Source organism: Doryrhamphus excisus, chromosome 7 (assembly GCF_030265055.1).
Source record: "Doryrhamphus excisus isolate RoL2022-K1 chromosome 7, RoL_Dexc_1.0, whole genome shotgun sequence".
NCBI lineage: Eukaryota > Metazoa > Chordata > Actinopteri > Syngnathiformes > Syngnathidae > Doryrhamphus > Doryrhamphus excisus.
In genome coordinates, this window is record NC_080472.1 from 1,294,309 (window position 1) to 1,315,309 (window position 21,001).

At 36.2% G+C, this 21,001-nt stretch overlaps 1 protein-coding gene across 2 annotated transcripts; it reads right to left on the bottom strand.

Annotated features, from left to right (window-relative positions):
- Window positions 1–4,818: 4,818 nt before the first annotated feature.
- On the bottom strand, window positions 4,819–16,970 carry slc39a13 (solute carrier family 39 member 13). 2 transcript variants are annotated; one of them, XM_058078595.1, is made up of 10 exons: window positions 16,761–16,966; window positions 14,575–14,943; window positions 13,960–14,067; window positions 12,311–12,453; window positions 11,049–11,168; window positions 10,757–10,846; window positions 8,806–8,856; window positions 7,097–7,229; window positions 6,921–7,020; window positions 4,819–6,849 (listed from the first exon to the last, which is right to left on the bottom strand). In XM_058078595.1, exons 2-10 carry the CDS (start codon window positions 14,903–14,905, stop codon window positions 6,780–6,782), a joined length of 1,146 nt encoding a protein of 381 aa, XP_057934578.1. In that variant the 5' UTR covers window positions 14,906–14,943; window positions 16,761–16,966; the 3' UTR covers window positions 4,819–6,779. The 2 variants fall into 2 exon arrangements, with proteins under 2 accessions (XP_057934578.1, XP_057934579.1); XM_058078596.1 differs by lacking the exon at window positions 8,806–8,856 and having other exon boundaries at window positions 16,761–16,970.
- Window positions 16,971–21,001: the final 4,031 nt, after the last annotated feature.

Consider the following 21,001-nt stretch of genomic DNA (forward strand, 5'->3'; position numbering starts at 1 on the left):
GAAAAAACAACAAATAAAGTTGGAATTTTGGGGGAAAATTGGGTGGTTCAAACAGCTGTAATGTTACAATAATAAAGTCAAAATATTATAGTAAACCTATAGTAAAAATGTCATTTTAAATACAATATTTTACAACAGTTTAAATGTCACAAGAATAAAATCAAAATATTATGGGAATAAAGTTTAATAAATTTACAGGATGAAAATTTAAATTGTTATTCTAATTTTACAAGAGTAATAAGTCACATGAATAAACTCGTAATATTATAGTAAAAAATAATTTTAGTAGCATATAGTTGAAATATTATTAAGTCATAATATGAAAATTGAAATTGTTGGCAAAAATGTGGAATAAAAAACCCAACTAATTTTACAAGACTCTCTCAAAAAAATAAAAAATGAAGTCAAAATAGTAAAATAGAAAAAGTCTTAATTTTCCCAATTTTCCAACAATAATGTGGTAACATAATGAGAAAAAACAACAAATAAAGTTGGAATTTTGCTATTTAGCTGTAATGTTACAATAATAAAGTCAAAATATTATAGTAAACCTATAGTAAAAATGTCATTTTAAATACAATATAGTTGAAATATTACAGGGAAAAGTTTAAATGTCACAAGAATAAAATCAAAATATTATGGGAATAAATTTACAGGATGAAAATTGAAATTGTTGGCAAAAATGTGGAATAAAAACCCCAACAAATTTTACAAGAACAAAGTCAAGAGTAATAAGTCACATGAATACACTCATAATATAGTAAAAAAAATCATTTTAGTAGCATATAGTTGAAATATTATTAAAACAGAATATGAAAATTGAAATAGTTGGCAAAAATGTGGAATAAAAAAACCCAATTAATTTTACAAGAACATCACATTAAAGGCATTTAAAGCATCAAATGTTTATGTACTCACCCCTAATGAATATTAATGAAATTGGGAGTCAGTATAACAAGAAAAAAATAAAAATTAAAAATGAAGTAAAAATAGTAAAAGGAAAAAATTTAATTCCATTTCACCAGAAAAAGTCTTAATTTTCCCAATTTTCCAACAATAATGTGGTAACATTATGAGAAAAACAACAAATAAAGTTGGAATTTTGGGGAAAATTGGGTGGTTCCAAGTCAAAATATTATAGTAAACCTATAGTAAAAATGTCATTTTAAATACAATATAGTTGAAATATTACAGGCAAAAGTATAAATGTTACAAGAATAAAATCAAAATATTATGGGAATAAAGTTTAATAAATTTACAGAATGAAAATTTAAATTGTTGGCAAAAATGTGGAATTGAAAAACCCAAATAATTTTACAAGAGTAATAAGTCACATGAGTAATAAGTCACATAAACTCGTAATATTATAGTAAAAATAAATCATTTTAGTAGCATATAGTTCAAAATATTATTAAGTCATAATGTGAAAATTATAATTGTTGGCAAAAATGTGGAATAAAAAAACCCAACAAATTTTACAAGAACAAAATCAAGAGTAATAAGTCACATGAATAAACTCGTAATATTATAGTAAAAAAAAATTTTTTTAGTAGCATATAGTTGAAATATTATTAAGTCATAATAACCTTTGTCACCCAGCTTGATGGTTGCTGGTTCCATCCTCAGTCTTCAAATATTTGACTATTTTCTGGTGGAAAAAAACACTTGCACCTTTTCATGATGGTAACATTCTGCTTATTATACAGGGCGACATGGATCAGGTGGTTGTCTCCCAGTCTGATGGTTGCTGGTTCCATCCTCAGTCTTCAAATATTTGATGACTATTTTCTGGTGAAAAAAACACTTATACCTTTTCATGACGGTAACATTCTGCTTATTCTTATTTATGCAGCGTGACATGGATTAGGTGGTCGTCTCCCAGTCTGGTGGTTGCTGGTTCGATCCTCTGTATTCAAATATTTGATGACTATTTTCTGGTGAAAAAAAAACACTTATACCTTTTCATGACGGTAACATTCTGCTTATTATACAGGGCGACATGGATCAGGTGGTTGTCTCCTAGCCTGATGGTTGCTGGTTCAATCCTCAGTCTTCAAATTTTTGACGACTATTTTCTGGTGAAAAGAAACACTTACACTTTTTCATGATGGTAACATTCTGCTTATTCTTATTTATACAGGGCAACATGGCTCAGGTGGTTGTCTCCCAGTCTGGTGGTTGCTGGTTCGATCCTCAGTTTTCAAATATTTTAAGATTTGAAGACTATTTTCTGGTGATAAAAACACACCTTTTCATGACGGTCACATGTCTCAGGTGGTTTTGTCTCCCAGCCTGGTGGTTGCTGGTTCCATCCTCAGTCTTCAAATTTTTGACGACTATTTTCTGGTGAAAAGAAACACTTATACATTTTCATGACGATAACATTCTGCTTATTATACAGGGCGAAATGGATCAGGTGGTTGTCTCCTAGCCTGATGGTTGCTGGTTCCATCCTCAGTCTTCAAATTTTTGACGACTATTTTCTGGTGAAAAAAACACTTGCACCTTTTCATGATGGTAACATTCTGCTTATTATACAGGGCGACATGGATCAGATGGTTTTCTCCCAGCCTGGTGGTTGCTGGTTCAATCCTCAGTCTTCAAATTTTTGACGACTATTTTCTGGTAAAAAGAAACACTTATACATTTTCATGATGCTAACATTCTGCTTATTATACAGGGCGACATGGATCAGGTGGTTGTCTCCTAGCCTGATGGTTGCTGGTTCAATCCTCAGTCTTCAAATTTTTGACGACTATTTTCTGGTGAAAAGAAACACTTACACTTTTTCATGATGGTAACATTCTGCTTATTCTTATTTATACAGGGCAACATGGCTCAGGTGGTTGTCTCCCAGTCTGGTGGTTGCTGGTTCCATCCTCAGTCTTCAAATTTTTGATGACTATTTTCTGGTGAAAAAAACACTTGCACCTTTTCATGACGGTAACATTCTGCTTATTATACAGGGCGACATGGATCAGATGGTTTTCTCCCAGCCTGGTGGTTGCTGGTTCAATCCTCAGTCTTCAAATTTTTGACAACTATTTTCTGGTGAAATAAAACACTTATACCTTTTCATGACGGTAACATTCTGCTTATTATACAGGGCGACATGGATCAGGTGGTTTTCTCCTAGCCTGATGGTTGCTGGTTCCATCCTCAGTCCTCATATTCACATTTAAACAAGAATTCTCCATTTTTACACCGCAACATTTCACATTCTGGTGTTCTTTTATCCGCCAACTTACTCCCACATTTTTCAACCACTTGAAAAAGTTTAGTTTTCAGGACATTTTTTTTTCTCTAACATTTAACATCGCATCGTGGTTGTCTCCCAAACTGATGGTCGCTAGTTCGATCCTCGGTTGGTGAATAAATTTCAATCAGAGGTCTTTTCCACCAACGACGGCAAGATGGAAACAAAGTTAAAGGCTAAAAAGGGTGTAACGGCTTATCACGTTCCATCTTTCATGCTAATTTAACACCATATCAGCCCTCTTACACGTCGAGTGTTTGTCATCCTTATGTGCCGTGTGACCGAGGAAGGCCTCCCACAGACAATGGGCACCTCTCGCAGGCCGATGACTAAGGTAGGCAACCTGCAGCGGAGTCGTTATGGCAACAGAAGCCTGCCAAACAAACTGTGCAGAAAAAGGGACCAATGTGAACATCATATTGCCCCCCCCCCTCCTGCCTTCATTTCCATATGACATTTCCCATATAGCGGCTTAGCAGCATTGACATATAGAACATGAAGAGCGGGGACAGGATTTTTGTGTGGCGAGGTTTTAAACCTTTATCTGCGGTATTTTGCTTTAAAAAAAAAAAAAAAAAAACACCAGTTTGACACATAACTGTTTGGAATTATAATTTGCTCATGTGAGAATATTTTTTTATACATTAAAATACTTGAAGGATAAAAAAAAAAAACAATGCTGGAACGGCTTACTGTTTGCAGTCGGTCTCATTTTTAATAAATACGCAGCCGCTACAATTTAAAACATTTAAAAAATTTTAAAAATCTAAAAAAGAATTTATGAATAAAGTCAAAATTATAAGATAAAAAGTCTGAATTATGAGATATAAGACTTATTTTTTCGACTTTTTATTCTCTTTTCAACTTTTTATCTCATAATTATTACATTCCAATCTCTTTTTTATGACATTTTATCTCATAAATTTCACTTCTAATCTCAAAATTGTGAATTTTTATCTCATAATTACGACTTTTGTATCTCAGAATGACATTTTATCTCATAACTTTCACTTCTAATCTTAAAATTATGACATTTTGTCTCATAACTTTCACTTCTAATCTTAAAATTATGATTTTTTATCTCATAAATATGACGTTCCGATCTCAGAATGACATTTTATTTAATAACTTTCACTTCTAATCTTAAAATTATGACTTTTTATCTCATAACTTTCACTTCTAATCTTAAAATTATGACTTTTTATTTCATAATTGTGACATTCCTATCTCAGAATGACATTTTGTCTCATAACTTTCACTTCTAATGTTAAACTTATTACTTTTTATCTCATAATTATGACGTTCCGATCTCAAAATGACATTTTATCTCATAACTTTCACTTCTAATCTTAAAATTCTGACATTTTGTCTCATAATTATGACGTTCCCAAGGCAAAAAGGCAAAAAGGTGAAATTATGACATAAATAGTTCACCTCATGAAATAAAATGTTAGAATTTTGAGATAAGAAAGTTATAAGATTAAAAAGACTGAATTATGAGATTATTATTATGAATTATGAACACTTGAAGTATAAAAAAAAACAATGCTGGAACGGCTTACTGTATGCAGTCGGGTGTCCTTTTTAATAAATAAGCAGCTGCTACAATTGCATCCATTTTAAAAAGAGGTAAACCTACTGGATGTTTTGCATGTGCAACACGGGATTGATGTACAAGATGTACAGTATAAGACAATATGGTAACAGTCATCCATTCAAAAAATATCTTATTTCCTTTAACACTATTTCCTGTCAGCATATGGAGGTGGTCATTCCGAGTCACCGATTCATAAAGTGCTATTTTGTTTAAGGAATAGCATAATAATATGGAAGATTGTTTTCCCGCCACTGAAAGAAACAAAGATATCCCAATGGTAAGTCATCATGAAAGGCAAAAAAGGTGAAATTATGGGATAAATAGTTCATCTGATTAAATAAAATGTTAGAATTTTGAGATAAAGAAAGTCATAATTTATGAATAAAGTCAAAATTATAGGATAAAAAGTCAGAATTATGAGATATATTTTTCGACTTTTTATTCTCTTTATCTCATCACTTCGACTTTTCATCTCATAATTATGACGTTACGATCTCAGAATGACATTTTATCTCATAACTTTCATTTCTAATCTTAAAATTATGAATTTTTGTCATAATTATGACATTCCTATCTCAGAATGACATTTTATCTCATAACTTTCATTTCTAATCTTAAAATTATGAATTTTTATGTCATAATTATGACTTTCCTATCTCAGAATGACATTTTATCTCATAAATTTCACTTCTAATCTCAAAATTATGAATTTTTATCTCATAATTATCACGTTCCGATCTCAGAATCACATTTTATCTCATAACTTTGACTTCTAATCTTAAAATTATGACATTTTGTCTCATAACTTTGACTTCTAATCTTAAAATTATGACTTTTTATCTCATAATTGTGACGTTCCTATCTCAGAATGACATTTTATCTCATAATTTTCATGTCTAATCTTAAAATTATGACTTTTTATCTCATAATTATGACTTTCCTATCTCAGAATGACATTTTATTTCATAACTTTCACTTCTAATCTTAAAATTATGACTTTTTATCTCATAACTTTCACTTCTAATCTTAAAATTATGACTTTTTTATCTCATAATTATGATGTTCCGATCTCAAAATGACATTTTATTTCATTACTTTCACTTCTAATCTTAAAATTATGACATTTTGTCTCATAACTTTCACTTTTAATCTTAAAATTATGAATTTTTATCTCATAATTGTGACGTTCCTATCTCAGAATGACATTTTATCTCATAATTTTCATGTCTAATCTTAAAATTATGACTTTTTATCTCATAATTATGACATTCCTATCTCAGAATGACATTTTATCTCATAACTTTCACTTCTAATCTTAAAATTCTGAGATTTTGTCTCATAACTTTCACGTCTTATCTTAAAATTATGACTTTTTATCTCATAATTATGACTTTCCTATCTCAGAATGACATTTTATTTAATAACTTTCACTTCTAATCTTAAAATTATGACTTTTTATCTCATAACTTTCACTTCTAATCTTAAAATTATGACTTTTTTATCTCATAATTATGATGTTCCGATCTCAAAATGACATTTTATTTCATTACTTTCACTTCTAATCTTAAAATTATGACATTTTGTCTCATAACTTTCACTTTTAATCTTAAAATTATGAATTTTTATCTCGTAATTATGACGTTCCTATCTCAGAATGACATTTTATCTCATAACTTTCACTTCTAATGTTAAAATTATGACATGTCTCATAACTTTCACTTCTAATCTTAAATTTATGACTTTTTATCTCATAATTTCATCTTAAAAAAAAAAACAAAAATCTCCTAATTATGACTTACCACTGGGATATTTAGTTGGAGTGTCAATAAAGTTGTATTGTGAGCTGTCGCGTATGAGTGGCATCAAACAACGGCGAGGACTTCCACACCGTCCTTACTACTTCTAGACGACTGTCCCTCAAAAGGCTCAAAGAGCCGACAGGAGACCCATGACCGCCACGCCGCAGAAGATGAGCAGGATCTGGACAAGGGAGTGTCTGCAAAACAAAAAAAAAAAAAAAACTCAGACCGACCTGGGATTCAAACATTGAATATTCTACGAGCGTACCTGAAACTGGACTCCTCCAGCAAGTCCGGGACCACATTCACCAAGGCGATATAGAGGAATCCACCAGAAGTGAAAGGTAGTATCCAAGCTGTGGCGTTCTCTGTGGACGGTACATAAATAAACGTTTGAGGGTACGTTATGGGAATGAATACAAGAAACCAGGAAAAGAATCGTACCCGCGCCTTCCGGTGATTGGGCACACAACGCAAAGCAGGCGCCCAGGACGCCGACGAGTGCGGTGGACAGCTGCAGACGAGCGGCCCGCCAGCGGTCGAATCCGGCTCGCAGCAAAATGGCAAAGTCCCCCACCTGAGGATGAGAGGAAAACCTTTACACAACGAACACTCAGGATTAAAATGATAGATAACAGACTCACACATAGACCAGTTCTGGTCTCATAGTAAGACCAACTGAAGGTCCCAGAAATGAACTTGGGTCATCATGATTGACTGGAGCTCATAGTTACTCTGTGGACTCCATAAAAAAACTTAGATGACAGAACTGGATTGCCCAGTACTTAGACTAAGACTAACAGGATCTATCACTTGGGCCTGTAGATAGGATAGGGATAGGGATGAGGATGATGATTAGGATGATGATTAGGATGAGGATGAGGATAAGGATAAAGGATTAGTATTACGATAAAGGATTTGGATGATGATGAGGATAAGGATTAGGATGATGATTAGGAGGAGGATAAGAATGAGGATAAAGGATTAGGATGATGATTAGGATAAAGGATTGGGATAAGGATTTGGATGATGATGAGGATAAGGATTAGGATGAAGATGAGCATAAGGATTCGGATGAGGATAAAGCATTAGGATAAGAATGAGGATAAATGATTAGGATGAAGATGAGGATAAGGATTCGGATGAGGATAAAGGATCAGGATAAGGATGAGGATGATGATTAGGATGAGGATAAAGGATTAGGATGATGATTAGGATAAGGATTAGGATTACGATAAAGGATTAGGATGAAGATAAATGATTAGGATGACGATGAAGATGAGGATAAGGATTCGGATGAGGATAAAGGATCAGGATAAGGATGAGGATGATGATTAGGATGAGGATAAAGGATTAGGATAAGGATTAGGATTACGATAAAGGATTAGGATGAAGATGAGAATAAGGATTCAGATGAGGATAAAGGATTAGGATAAGAATGAGGATAAATGATTAGGATGATGATTAGGATAAAGGATTGGGATAAGGATTTGGATGATGATGAGGATAAGGATTAGGATGATGATTAGGATAAAGGATTGGGATAAGGATTAGGATAAGGATTATGATGATGATTAGGATTACGATAAAGGATTTGGATGATGATGAGGATTAGGATGAAGATGAGGATAAGGATTCGGATGAGGATAAAGGATTAGGATGATGATGATTAGGATGAGGATAAAGGATTAGGATGATGATTAGAATGAGGATAAGAATGAGGATAAGAATGAGGATGATGATTAGGATAAAGGATTGGGATAAGGATTAGGATTAGGATTACGATAAAGGATTTGGATGATGATGAGGATAAGGATGAGGATAAGGATTAGGATGAAGATGAGGATAAAGGATAAGGATGAAGATGAGGATAAGGATTCGAATGAGGATAAAGGATTAGGATGAGGATAAAGGATTAGGATGATGATTAGGATGAGGATTAAGATGAGGATGATATATAAAACCAATATAATAATATTAAAACAAACATGGTAAGTTTTCCTTTAATAAAACACCCAAGTGGACCGCAGGGCAAATCTGCGTTTTTCTCGTTTTGGCTGAAATTCTCAAGATTCCGTATGGCTTTTTCCAGCCCGTGCCGTGTATGTCCACTTCACACTCCTATCTAAATGAGGAAAAACCAAGAATCTCACCTCATGTGGAATTTCATGAAGCAAGATGGCAAAGGTTGTCAGGCAGCCGACCTGCAGACAGAATATGATTCTTTTACGTGTCAATTCCCAAAGACGGTGCCTTGGGAATTTTTTTAAAAGCATTGGAAAAGGCCGACACATTGGTGTGCCGTGTGCTGCGATACTGCGTACTAAAACACCCATGAAATGTGAAATGACGTGTGTATGTGTTGGAGACATCTCGCTAACTTCCTCTTCTGGCATGTATACAATTCCTAGTTCATGCTGGTAGCCTTATGTCACACCAGCTGGACTCCTTTGCAGTATGTTTACTGCTGAATGGCTCTTTTGTAGTACTAAAATATATATTTATGTTTCAAACATGACCTAACATGGGCAACAGGATTTAAAAAAAAAAAAGAGTTTTTTTTCTTTTTTGTTTTGAAAAATTATTCAAGTGGGTATAGAACTTAGCAATACCTTCTATATCTGGGGTGTCCAAAATTTTTGTGGGGAAAAAGAATATTAATATTCATTCATTTTCTACCGCTTATCCTCACGAGTGTAGAGGCTGGAGCCTATCCCAGCTGTCTTCGGGCGAGCCACACAATCACAGCACGGCACATATAGACAAACAACCATTCACACTCACATTCATACCTATGGACAATTTGGAGTGGCCAATTAACCTAGCATGTTTTTTTTTTTATGTTGGGAGGAAACCGGAGTACCCGGAGAAAACCCACGCATGCACGGTAGAGAACCTGCAAACTCCACACAGAGATGGCCGAGGGTGGAATTGAACCCTGGTCTTCTAGCTGTGAGGTCTGCGCACAAACCACTCCTCCGCCGTGCCGCTAATTATTCATTCATTTTCTGCCGCTTTTTCCTCACGAGGGTCGCGGGGGATTGCTGGAGCCTATCCCAGCTGTCTTCGGGCGAGAGGCGGGGTACACCCTGGACTGGTGGCCAGCCAAACACAGGGCACATATAGACAAACAACCATTCACACTCACATTCATACCTATGGACAATTTGGAGTCGCTAATTAACCTAGCATGTTTTTGGAATGTGGGAGGAAACCGGAGTACCCGGAAAAAACCCACGCATGCACAAGAAGAACTTGGAAACGGCGCACAGAGATGATGTGAGAGATCCCAAAGACACAATGTGGCAGCAAGACACCACACGGACACCACCTTCTTGTTTTGCTATGAGTTACTATATGTCTTGAATTCAACTGTGTTTCTCACCTCGATAACCCAAAATGGAGCCAAGGAAAGTTTTGATAAAGAAGGTGAAAAACAATTCAAGACACAGAGTAACTCATGGCAAAACAAGAAGGTGGTGCCCGTATCTTTGCAAAAACATGTTTTATGTTGGATTTACATTATTTCTAATGGGAAAAGAGTCTGACTTTCTGGAACGGATAAATGACGCTCATCACTTTCACTTTTTTATTTTTAGCTAATTAACCTAGCATGTTTTTGGAATGTTGGGAGGAAACCGGAGTACCCGGAGAAAACCCACGCATGCACTGGGAGAACATGCAAACTCCACACAAAAATTACTTGATTCTTGATGTGAGAGATCCCAAAGACACAATGTGGCAGCAAGACACCACACGGACACCACCTTCCTGTTTTGCTATGAGTTACTATATGTCTTGAATTCAATTGTGTCTCTCACCTCGATAACCCAAAATGGAGCCAAGGAAAGTTTTGATAAAGAAGGTGAAAAACAATTGAATTCAAGACTTAGAGTAACTCATGGCAAAACAAGAAGGTGGTGCCCGTATCTTTGCAAAAACATGTTTTGTGTTGGATTTGTGTTGATATAGACAAACAACCATTCACACTCACATGCACGTCAATTCATCAAGGCAAAATCGAATTTGTTTTAATTTCTCGTGCGATTAACTGATTAATTAACAACAGCGAGTCACATCAACTCACGAGAAGCAGTCGCTCACCTTTTTGCTGACCAGGAAGCTCCCGGCGACAGCTAGCCCATGGGTGAAGTTGTCAATGCAGTTAGCCAGCAGGTTCAGGTAGCCGCTTGTCTGGAACACAGCGCAGTGTTTGAAACAACAGTTAAACAGTTATCGATTTGGTTTTTAATTTTTTAATCTAATTCCAGATTGGATTTGGGTAGTTTGATAGAAACAATTTCCCAATTTAGATTCAGTCATTATCGTTAGCCAGTAAATCAGACCCGTCGACATCTAGAGAATATATATCGCTTCTTCTTGCCAGATTACATACCTTGACATTTTCCGATGTTTCCTGCAGACTCGGATGCTTTGAAGACGCCCGAGAGTCGCCGTGTGTCCCATTTCCATTCAACACAACGCTCTTTCCGTTGTACGCTGAATTTGAATGCGTCTGTGGAGATCCAAACCAGCATTTAGACATTTATTATGATTTATTTATTACAGAGCAATATCTACAAGAAAATGCCTGTTACACAAATATAATATTTCATTCAACATGAGGCCCTCAGACGGCAGCTGTCAGTGAGTAATTATGAGTAATTATTCAACAGAGCGAGTCATATAAAGACCAGGACATGATTGGCTAAAACAAGATGAAAACCTCCTGAATCAATTGTTCCGACTGTGTGACAAATTATGCTTGCACAGAGTCAAAAGGGGGCAAAAAGTCATCAGCATGGATGTTTTTAAAAACTTACAGTACAGTAATGTATGAAGGCAATGGGGTTGCAGTTACTAGTGTACAACAGAGTTAGCAAGGAAGAAAAATGTGAAAAAAAATGATTAATCAGACCACAAAAATAAAAAAAAAGCAAATCTACTGTTAGAAATCCAAGAAAGAAAACACATAATAATAATAATTATACTAATACTAAAAAACGTAATTTGTATAGTGCTTTTCAGAGTACTCAAAGACGCTTTACAGTAGAGAAAAAAAAATAAAGCAGGGGACAACTAATCAGACCACAAAAATACTCAAAAAAAGCAAATCTGGTGAAAGAAGTCCAAGAAAAAAGCATGCATAATAATAATAATAATACATTTTATTTGTATAGCGCATTTCAGAGTACTCAAAGACGCTTTACAGTAGAGAAAAAAAAAATAAAGCGGGGACAACTAATCAGACCATAAAAATACTAAAAGAAAAAAAAAGCAAATTTGGTGAAAGAAATCCAAGAAAGAAAGCACGTCTAATAATAATAATAATAATAATAATACATTTTATTTGTATAGCGTACTCAAAGAGTATAGTACTCAAAGACACTTAAAAATAGAGTTGCGTAAAAACAGAGTAAACAATGCATTAAAATACAATATCCATACATTAATTCAGAGCTAAAAGCGGCTAAAAGCGGCTAAAAGCGGCTAAAAGCGGCTAAAAGCGGCTAAAAGCGGCTAAAAGCGGCTAAAAGCGGCTAAAAGCGGCTAAAAGCGGCTAAAAGCGGCTAAAAGCGGCTAAAAGCAGTCAGGCTGATGAACCCCGTTTTGTTACCGGTGTGCGTGATCACATGGAAAACGCCTTACGGAACTTACGGTGGAGTTAAAATTCAGGTCCGAATGAGAAGGCGTGTCCTTGTGGCCATCTTGGTCTGGGAACATCTTCTCTAGGAGGAGGAAGGCCAGCAGGCCAGCGATTACCCACAATCCTTGGGTCATGCAGTGCTTTCCTTTACTGGCTGGAAAAGGTAGAAGACAATAGGTTCATTTATTACCAAAGGACCAAAGTTAGGACTACACTACAATATGTGCTTTCACTGTTAAGCCCCCAAACGACACCAGAAACAGTTGCTAGATTTGTCAGTAGTTGGTGGAATTTGGCTTATTTTGTTAAAAAAATATATATATATAATATTCAAAGACGGTGATAATTCTTTATGATGCAAAATGTGTTTGTCTTTCAAACTCCTGCTACAAATAATGATGGCAGTTATGATGATTGTTTAATACCCATGTGACACAACTATGACACGCATTAGATGGTTGTACAAAGTAAATCTTCGGTGAAGGGAGTCGACAACAGAAAGCACTACAACTATTCGAAAGTGAAGACCGGAGAGACCACAGATATGTAAGACAACTACAATTGTTCCTAAGTTACAAAGTGTAGTAATATGTATTCCTCTTTGATTGGAAGGTAATCAAACCATGCGCCTGTAAGTAGCTGGAGTGTGAAATAAAATTAAAGTCAAGAAAATCTACTGGAGTTGAGCAGATAAATCATCTGCTGCCATCTTCTCGGCCTAAATGCGATTAATTGTGTGTTAACTATGAACAAAAAGCGATTAATCGTGATCAAATATTTTACCCGATTGATATCCCTTTACATAATTTTTTATATAATTATCGTTGAAGTTACACATCGAATCGTTTACCACAAATAAATTTCCCCTACTTATTATGGATTAAAAACTTATTTCCATCTACGATTAAATGAGATTAATTGTGCGTTAACTATGAACAAAAAAGCAATTAATAATGATCAAATATTTTACCCGATTGATATCCCTTTACATAATTTTTTATATAATTATCGTTGAAGTTGCACATCGAATCGTTTACCACAAATAGATTTCCCCTACTTATTATAGATTAAAACTTATTTCCATCTACGATTAAATGCGATAAATTGTGCGTTAACTATGAACAAAAAAGCAATTAATCATGATCAAATATTTTACCCGACTGATATCCCTTTACATAAATTTTTATGTAATTATCGTTGAAGTTGCACATCGAATCGTTTACCACAAATAGATTTCCCCTACTTATTATAGTTTAAAAACCTATTTCCATCTGCGATTAATTGTGAGTTAACTATGGACAAAAAAGTGATTAATTGCGATTAAATATTTTACCCGATTGAAGCCCTTTACATAAATTTTTATGTAATTATCGTTGAAGTTGCACATTGAATCGTTTACCACAAATAGATTTCCCCTACTTATAGATTAAAAACTTATTTCCATCTGTGATTAAATGTGATTAATTGTGAGTTAACTGGACGAAAATGTGATTAATCGTGATCAAATATTTTACTCGATTGACAGCCCTAGTTTTTACATAAATTAATCTTATCGCCAATACGAACTATGTCTGAAATAATAATCAACTAAAAACTAAAAACGCCATCTACGCACTATACGTGTCAAAGATCGTCACGGTACCGCTAGAAGGGACACCACCTGAGGAACCGGAGAGCGCCCAAGCTTCAGGAAGGAGGTGGAGGAACACGTCACCAAGAAGGCCACCAATTGCGAAGCTCAAAAGCTGCTTTAGCTTCTGGCATCCGGCTGAGGAAACACACACAATAGCGTAATTAATACCTGTAAATATATATATACATACATACACAAATACATATACTTTTATAATTTTTTATTTCAGTTTTATTTTCTTACATTTTTTTAAATGTATTTTTATTTTTTTGTCACGTACCGAAGTACGAGGTGATATGACCATACAACGACATAATGGGTACCATAGTATAAATACATATAAATACATATTAAATATGTATTTGACTTCTGCACCCCCCCCCCCCCCACCACCCCCCATTCGAGGCATCGTTCACCTCATTCTCCCCATTAAGACACCCAGTCTGACCCAGTTTCTGATTTTCCAATGCGGATTTCCAGGGTTGCTAACATTTTGCTTTGGTTTGCATTGTTGCTAGGCAACTGCTTTTGAAGTTCAGCAGTTAGCTCGGCTTGCTAGCAGCTAGCTTATTTCAAGGAAAATGTACCTCTTCCGTCACAAATCAAAACCCGAAGAGTCGGATACAAGCAAGGAGGTCCTACCTTCGGTTTTGAGCGCTGCTCCAGCTTCAATGGGAATGATGAGCAAGGGAAAAATCCCAGTGAGTCCGACGACAAATGATCCCGCTAGGGACAAGAGCCAAACATGAGCGCGCTCGCTGGCTAGGAAGTCCGCTAGCGCCTGGAGGCCCTGGAGGTCATCTGTGAGGTTAGGGCCCGGTCCTGCGGCCGTGGCTGTAGCATGAGCCATGGCTGTTTGTATCATCTTTTGGCCTGACGCCCCTTGAGTTGTCAGCATCAATATGGCGAGTACGACACACAGAGCAGCGACATTAGCCGCCCAGATGGGCTTGTGGCGGCCTTCAGCTTTCATCCGTACCAAGGGCCGAAGAGCACCTGTAATTGGTAATCCTGGAAGAAAAAAAAAAAGTAACTTGTCAGAAACACTTGGCCATTTTGCTGCCTGTAGGATTTATGGTAATGGGAATGGTTTAATTTCATTTGAACATGCATCAGATGACAATTGAATGCATCACATAATCAGTTCAGTTCCACATGTCCAAAAGGAGTAGGAAGAATTTACAATCAGTAACTGTTACATTTGTTCACTTCCTGCTTTCCTAATATAATTTAAAAAAAAGTGATTCATTCATAAAATTGTATTTTTATTTTATAATTTTTTTATTTGAGTTTTATTTTATTTTTTTTACATTTTTTTAAAATTTATTTATTTTTGTCACGTACCAAAGTACGAGGTGATATGACCATACAATGACATAATGGGTACCATAGTAACTGATATATATAGCACATCGGCGGCACGGCGGTCGAGTGGTTAGCGCACAGACCTCACAGCTAGGAGACCATGGTTCAATTCCACCCATCATTTTTTAAAATTTTCTCTGAGGACTCCGGTTTTCTCCCACATTCCAAAAAAAAAACATGCTAGGTTAATTAGCGACTCCAAAATTGTCCATAAGTATGACTGTGAGTGTGAATGGTTGTTTGTCTATATGTGCCCTGTGATTGGCTGGCAACCAGTCCAGGGTGTACCCCGCCTTTTCGCCAAAGACAGCTGGGATAGGCTCCAGCACCCCCGCGACCCTCGTGAGGAAAAAGCGGAAGAAAATGAATGAAGTGGGCAAGTGGTTAGCGCACAGACCTCACAGCTAGGAGACCATGGTTCAATTCCACCCATCATTTGCATGTTTCATTTGATTTTCTCCGAGGACTCCGGTTTCCTCCCACATTCCAAAAAAACATGCTAGGTTAATTAGCGACTCCAAATTGTCCATAGGTATGAATGTGAGTGTGAATGGTTGTTTGTCTATATGTGCCCTGTGATTGGCTGGCAACCAGTCCAGGGTGTACCCCGCCTTTTCGCCAAAAGACAGCTGGGATAGGCTCAAGCGTAGCTAATTTTTAGCTAATTGGTTATATATAGCCTTATGTATTATTTTAGCTATTTTAAGATGAACTATATCAGCAAGTTGAAGTATTTGTGATTTTCAAAATAAGGAGTTAGTATATTCTCTGTAGGCTGCATTATGAATTATCCTTACTGACCTTTTTTGCAGTACATTTAGCGAGTGAAGAGTACTTTTAAATAGTTATTACCCCATATTTCCACACAATAAGTAAGATATGGAAGAACCAGAGAACAATATATTTGGTTAGAACAAATATGTCATTGTAGTATTGGAATTCATATCAGTTATTAAGTATGTGTTTATAGCGTTTTTGGACGCTGTAGCACATTTGTCCCTATCGGCCACCGTAGTATCGTGGAAAAAAGTACACGAAAAGAGTTTTAAATGTAAACGTTTACAGACCTAAAAGTGATATTTGCCTGAATTAGCCTCTGAGAGGTTAAGAAAAGTTACCGTATATTAACACAGCATCAACACAAGCAGGTTAGTATGCTAGCTTTGACTGGGACGAAGCCTTCGTCCTGTATTAGATACTACAACGCAAACAATACACAATAAAACAATCTTAACTGAATAGAAATAAGTCTGATAAGTGTTTCTGATAGCGTCACTCCAAAAACAGCTCTGACGCAGACAAATGTAAATGTTAGCAAGCTAACGCTAGCGCAAATGAAAACACTTGCATGCTAATGCTACTAGCATGGACGCTCAATCAGTGCACGTCAATACATGTGGCAGAAGACTTTCAGGGAAAGTTAGCACAGCGACACATTTCTCGCCATTTCCGTGTTAAAATACCTTGTTGCTTAAATGGGGTTTGCACCGGAGTGTCCCTGCCATCCAACCCGACTTGACGGAGGCTGGCTTGCGCCGAAAACTGTCAAGATTCCCCCCGGCAGCTGAAGGCAGGAATGGGCCGTCTGCAGCTGCCTTTAACCCCCCGCCGCCGCCTCCTCCACAAGCCACGTATGAAGATCCTGAGGGGGAAAAGACTGGTAAACAGAGGAAGTTCGGGACGTGGAAGATCACGCCCCCTAAAGCATAAACTGGATCGTGTGCGTTATTTGTAAAATGGTCAATTTTTTTAATTGGCTGTCAAATTTCTCAATTATAAGTAATTCCACACAAAAAAAGATGCAAGATTTTAACCGACTCACTTCAGTGAGTGAGTCATAAGTCAGTAAAACGAATCGAGCTACCCATCACAAACGTGCTTGCTAGTGGTGTGTCAGTCATGAACGAACGGGTCCAAAAGAACTAGTTCTTTTTTGTGAACTGAATGAATGAGGTCACCGCCTCTAAAATACCCATTCAGTCAGTTCAGTTGCAAATGATTGGAATTTTGATTGGCTCGAGAGTCAGTTCACCGGTTCCTTTTGCAGGGCAGGATTAACTGCGTGCTTGTGTGATGTTCTTTTTCTGAAATAACAGCACCAGACCATCACACTACCACCATCATATTTTACTGTTGCTATGATGTTCTTTTTCTGAAATAAAAGCCCCAGACTATCACGCTACCATCACCGCTATGATGTTCTTTTTCTGAAATAACAGCCCCAGACCATCATACTACCACCACCGTATTTTACTTTTGGTATGATGTTCTTTTTCTGAAATAACAGCCCCAGACCATCACACTACCACCACCGCTATGATTTTCTTTTTCTGAAATAACAGCCCCAGACCATCACACTACCGCCACCGTATTTTACTGTTGCCATGATTTTCTTTTTCTGAAATAACAGCCCTAGACCATCACACTACCACCACCGCTATGATTTTCTTTTTCTGAAATAACAGCCCCAGACCATTACACTACCACCACCATATTTTACTTTTGGTATAATGTTCTTTTTCTGAAATAACAGCCCCAGACCATCACACTACCACCACCGTATTTTATTGTTGGTATGATGTTCTTTTTCTGAAATAACAGCACCAGACCATCACACTACCACCACCGCTATGATTTTCTTTTTCTGAAATAACAGCCACAGACCATCAGACTACCACCACCGTATTTTACTGTTGGCATGATGTTCTTTTTCTGAAATAACAGCCCCAGACCTTCACACTACCACCACCGCTATGATGTTCTTTTTCTGAAAAAACAAGCCCCAGACGATCACACTACCGGCACCGTATTTTACTGTTGCTATGATTTTCTTTTCTGAAACAGCCCCAGACCACTACACTACCGCCAGCCATATTTTACTGTTGCTATGATTTTCTTTTTCTGAAAAAACAGCCCCAGAACATCACACTACCGCCACCATATTTTACTGTTGCTATGATTTTCTTTTTCTGAAATAACAGCCCCAGACCATCACACTACCGCCACCGTATTTTACTGTCGCTGTGATTTTCTTTTTCTGAAATAACAGCCCCAGAACATCACACCACCACCACCGTATTTTACTGTTGGTATGTTCTTTTTCTGAAATAACAGCCCCAGACTATCACACCACCACCACCACCACCATATTTTACTGTTGGCATTATACTTTTACGCCAAATATAATGGGACACACCTTCCAAAAAGTTCAACTTTTGCCTTGTTAGACCACAGAGATTTCCCAAAAGGTCTTCTTCAAGGTGATCATCAAGATGTTTTCTGGCAAAATTGAGATGAGCCTTAATGTTCTTGTCCTGAACTCTGACCTTTCTCCATGAATAATACTAAAATTAATTTCAAAACTGCATTCTGTGTTCAGTTCTGTTGTCAGTAATATTTAAATTAGTTTAATGATCTGAAAGATTTGAGTGTGACCAACATGTAAAAACAAGAAACCAGGAAGGAGGTACACACACCATTTTATATACAGAGGGAGAGGAACCAAATGTGGAAGCTACAATGCAACCACTGTGAGGCAGCAACCACATGCAGCACTGCACAGGCACTACATATTGTAGCACTGGAGTATACATTTGAATATGCATACACCCATTGTACTGTATATATACAGTATAAACACTCAAATTATTTTTATTTATATTATTTTCTGGTCACTAGGTGGAAGTAATGACACAAAACATATAGACCTTAATACTCTTCTCCGACATGATAGAGTGAAAAAAAATATCCTCCCATCTCGTGTGGAAGTGGTTAATTTTTGGCGTCTTGAATTTGGAAGAAATAAATTCAAGGCAAAGTGGTTAGCTTGCAAGCTCGCTAGCTTGATGATTCGCAGTCATGTCAAGTCCCTGCAGTATAAGAGTCGAGCAATGTGGTGCGTAATGGTGATTGGGTCTGGAATCCATGAACCACATATGACCGCGGATGACCACATGTTCACAATTTGATCAAAAATATTTTTTTAGTTACAATTTTTGAAAAAAAAAGTATGTTGTTTTTCACACTTTATTCCTCTTAAGTTGGTAATAATTTAAAAGCAGGGAGCAAATACATTTTTGGACACGGGAGGGACAAAGGGGGGCAAAACACTAAATTAGAATTAGAATGAGAGCTTAGAGTAGTAATTTTTATTTTATTTTATTTTATTTTATTTTATTTTATTTTATTTTATTTTATTTTATTTTATTTTATTTTATTTTATTTTATTTTATTTTTATTTTTATTTTATTTTATTTTATTTTATTTTTTCACACAAACAGACAAACAACCATTCACACTCACATTCATACCTATAGACAATTTGGAGTTGCTAATTAACCTAGCATGTTTTTGGAATGTGGGAGGAAATCGGAGTACCCGGAGTACTGCAATGATATCAGCCTCCCTCCCTCTGGTGGACAAAATTCAGTCGCCAAATTCTACCGCTTGTCCTCACGAGGGGTACACCCTGGACTGGTGGCCAGCCAATCACAGTGCACATATAGACAAACAACCATTCACACTCACATTCATACCTATGGACAATTTGGAGTCGCTAATTAACCTAGCATGTTTTTTTTTGGAATGTAGAAGGAAACCGGAGTACCCCGGAGAAAACCCACACAGAGGTCCCCGAGGGTGGAATTGAACTAGCTGTGAGGTCTGCACGCTAACCACTCGGTCGCCGTGCAATGGCTACAAAAAAAAAAAAAATGGGCATACAGCATATTTATTTTGACTTACCTGGCTAACTTCTCTTATTTAAAAATAAATAACTGTGCCTGACATGCGAAGTCGGTGTAGTGAGATACCAAGATAACAGCAAAAAAAATTTAAAAAAATAAAGCATGATTAATATCTGCACTGAGTCATCCTTGTCTGGCTTAAGCAACATGAAAAAAAGGGGAACTTGCTTTGGAAGGATTCTCACTATGCATGTGCTTATGAGATATTTTATTATAAAAATAATAAAATACATTGACGTCTTAAGAGTATCTGTTTTTGGTATATCTTCTTTTGTGTGCACGTTGCTGATTATGCGTGTCCATGCGCCTTGTGAATGTGATTCACTCTCGTCTAATAATACGCAGCCTGGGCTGAGAGGGGGGCTGGGGGGGGGGGGGGGGGGTTGGGGGGGGGGTCACGGTGTCCAGAGAAAATGAGGAATCAGGAATAAGAAGTGAGAGAGCTGGTTGTCCCCTTGTGCACGCATGTCAGGCAACTGTTGGATGTCGTTGTGAAACACATGATGGCCGCTGAAACCTCCGCTGACTTTGTCACTCGAGGAACAATGTCCTCCTTTGTGAAATGTCCACTCGAAAGAATCACATCTGAAACAGAAGGATTTTTACGTATAAATCATTCACGTACTCAATCATAAATCATTTTTATCAAAAGGTTTTTATTTTATATTTTTATTTATTTTATATTATTTTTTTCACTGACAATATAATCATTTAATCGAAAGGTATTTTATATTATTTTTATTTATTTTATATTATTTTTTCACTGACAAATAAATCATTTTATCAAAAGGTATTTTATATTATTTTTATTTATTTTATATTATTTTTTCACTGACAAAAACATTTTTATCAAAAGGTATTTTATTTTATTTTTATTTATTTTATATTATTTTTTCACGGACAAAAAACATTTTTATCAAACGGTATTTTATTTTATTTGTATTTATTTTATATTATTT

Bases quoted from the DNA above. Each gene is read 5' to 3' on its own strand.
- slc39a13 (XM_058078595.1), bottom strand. From the start codon at position 14,905: ATGAAAGCTGAAGGCCGCCACAAGCCCATCTGGGCGGCTAATGTCGCT. The intron at 12,454-13,959 runs GTGGTGTCCCTT...TACCTTTTCCAG, and splicing joins GGCGCTCTCCGGTTCCTCAG to CCAGTAAAGGAAAGCACTGC. The intron at 8,857-10,756 runs GTGAGCGACTGC...TTCTGTCTGCAG, and splicing joins GCTTCCTGGTCAGCAAAAAG to GTCGGCTGCCTGACAACCTT.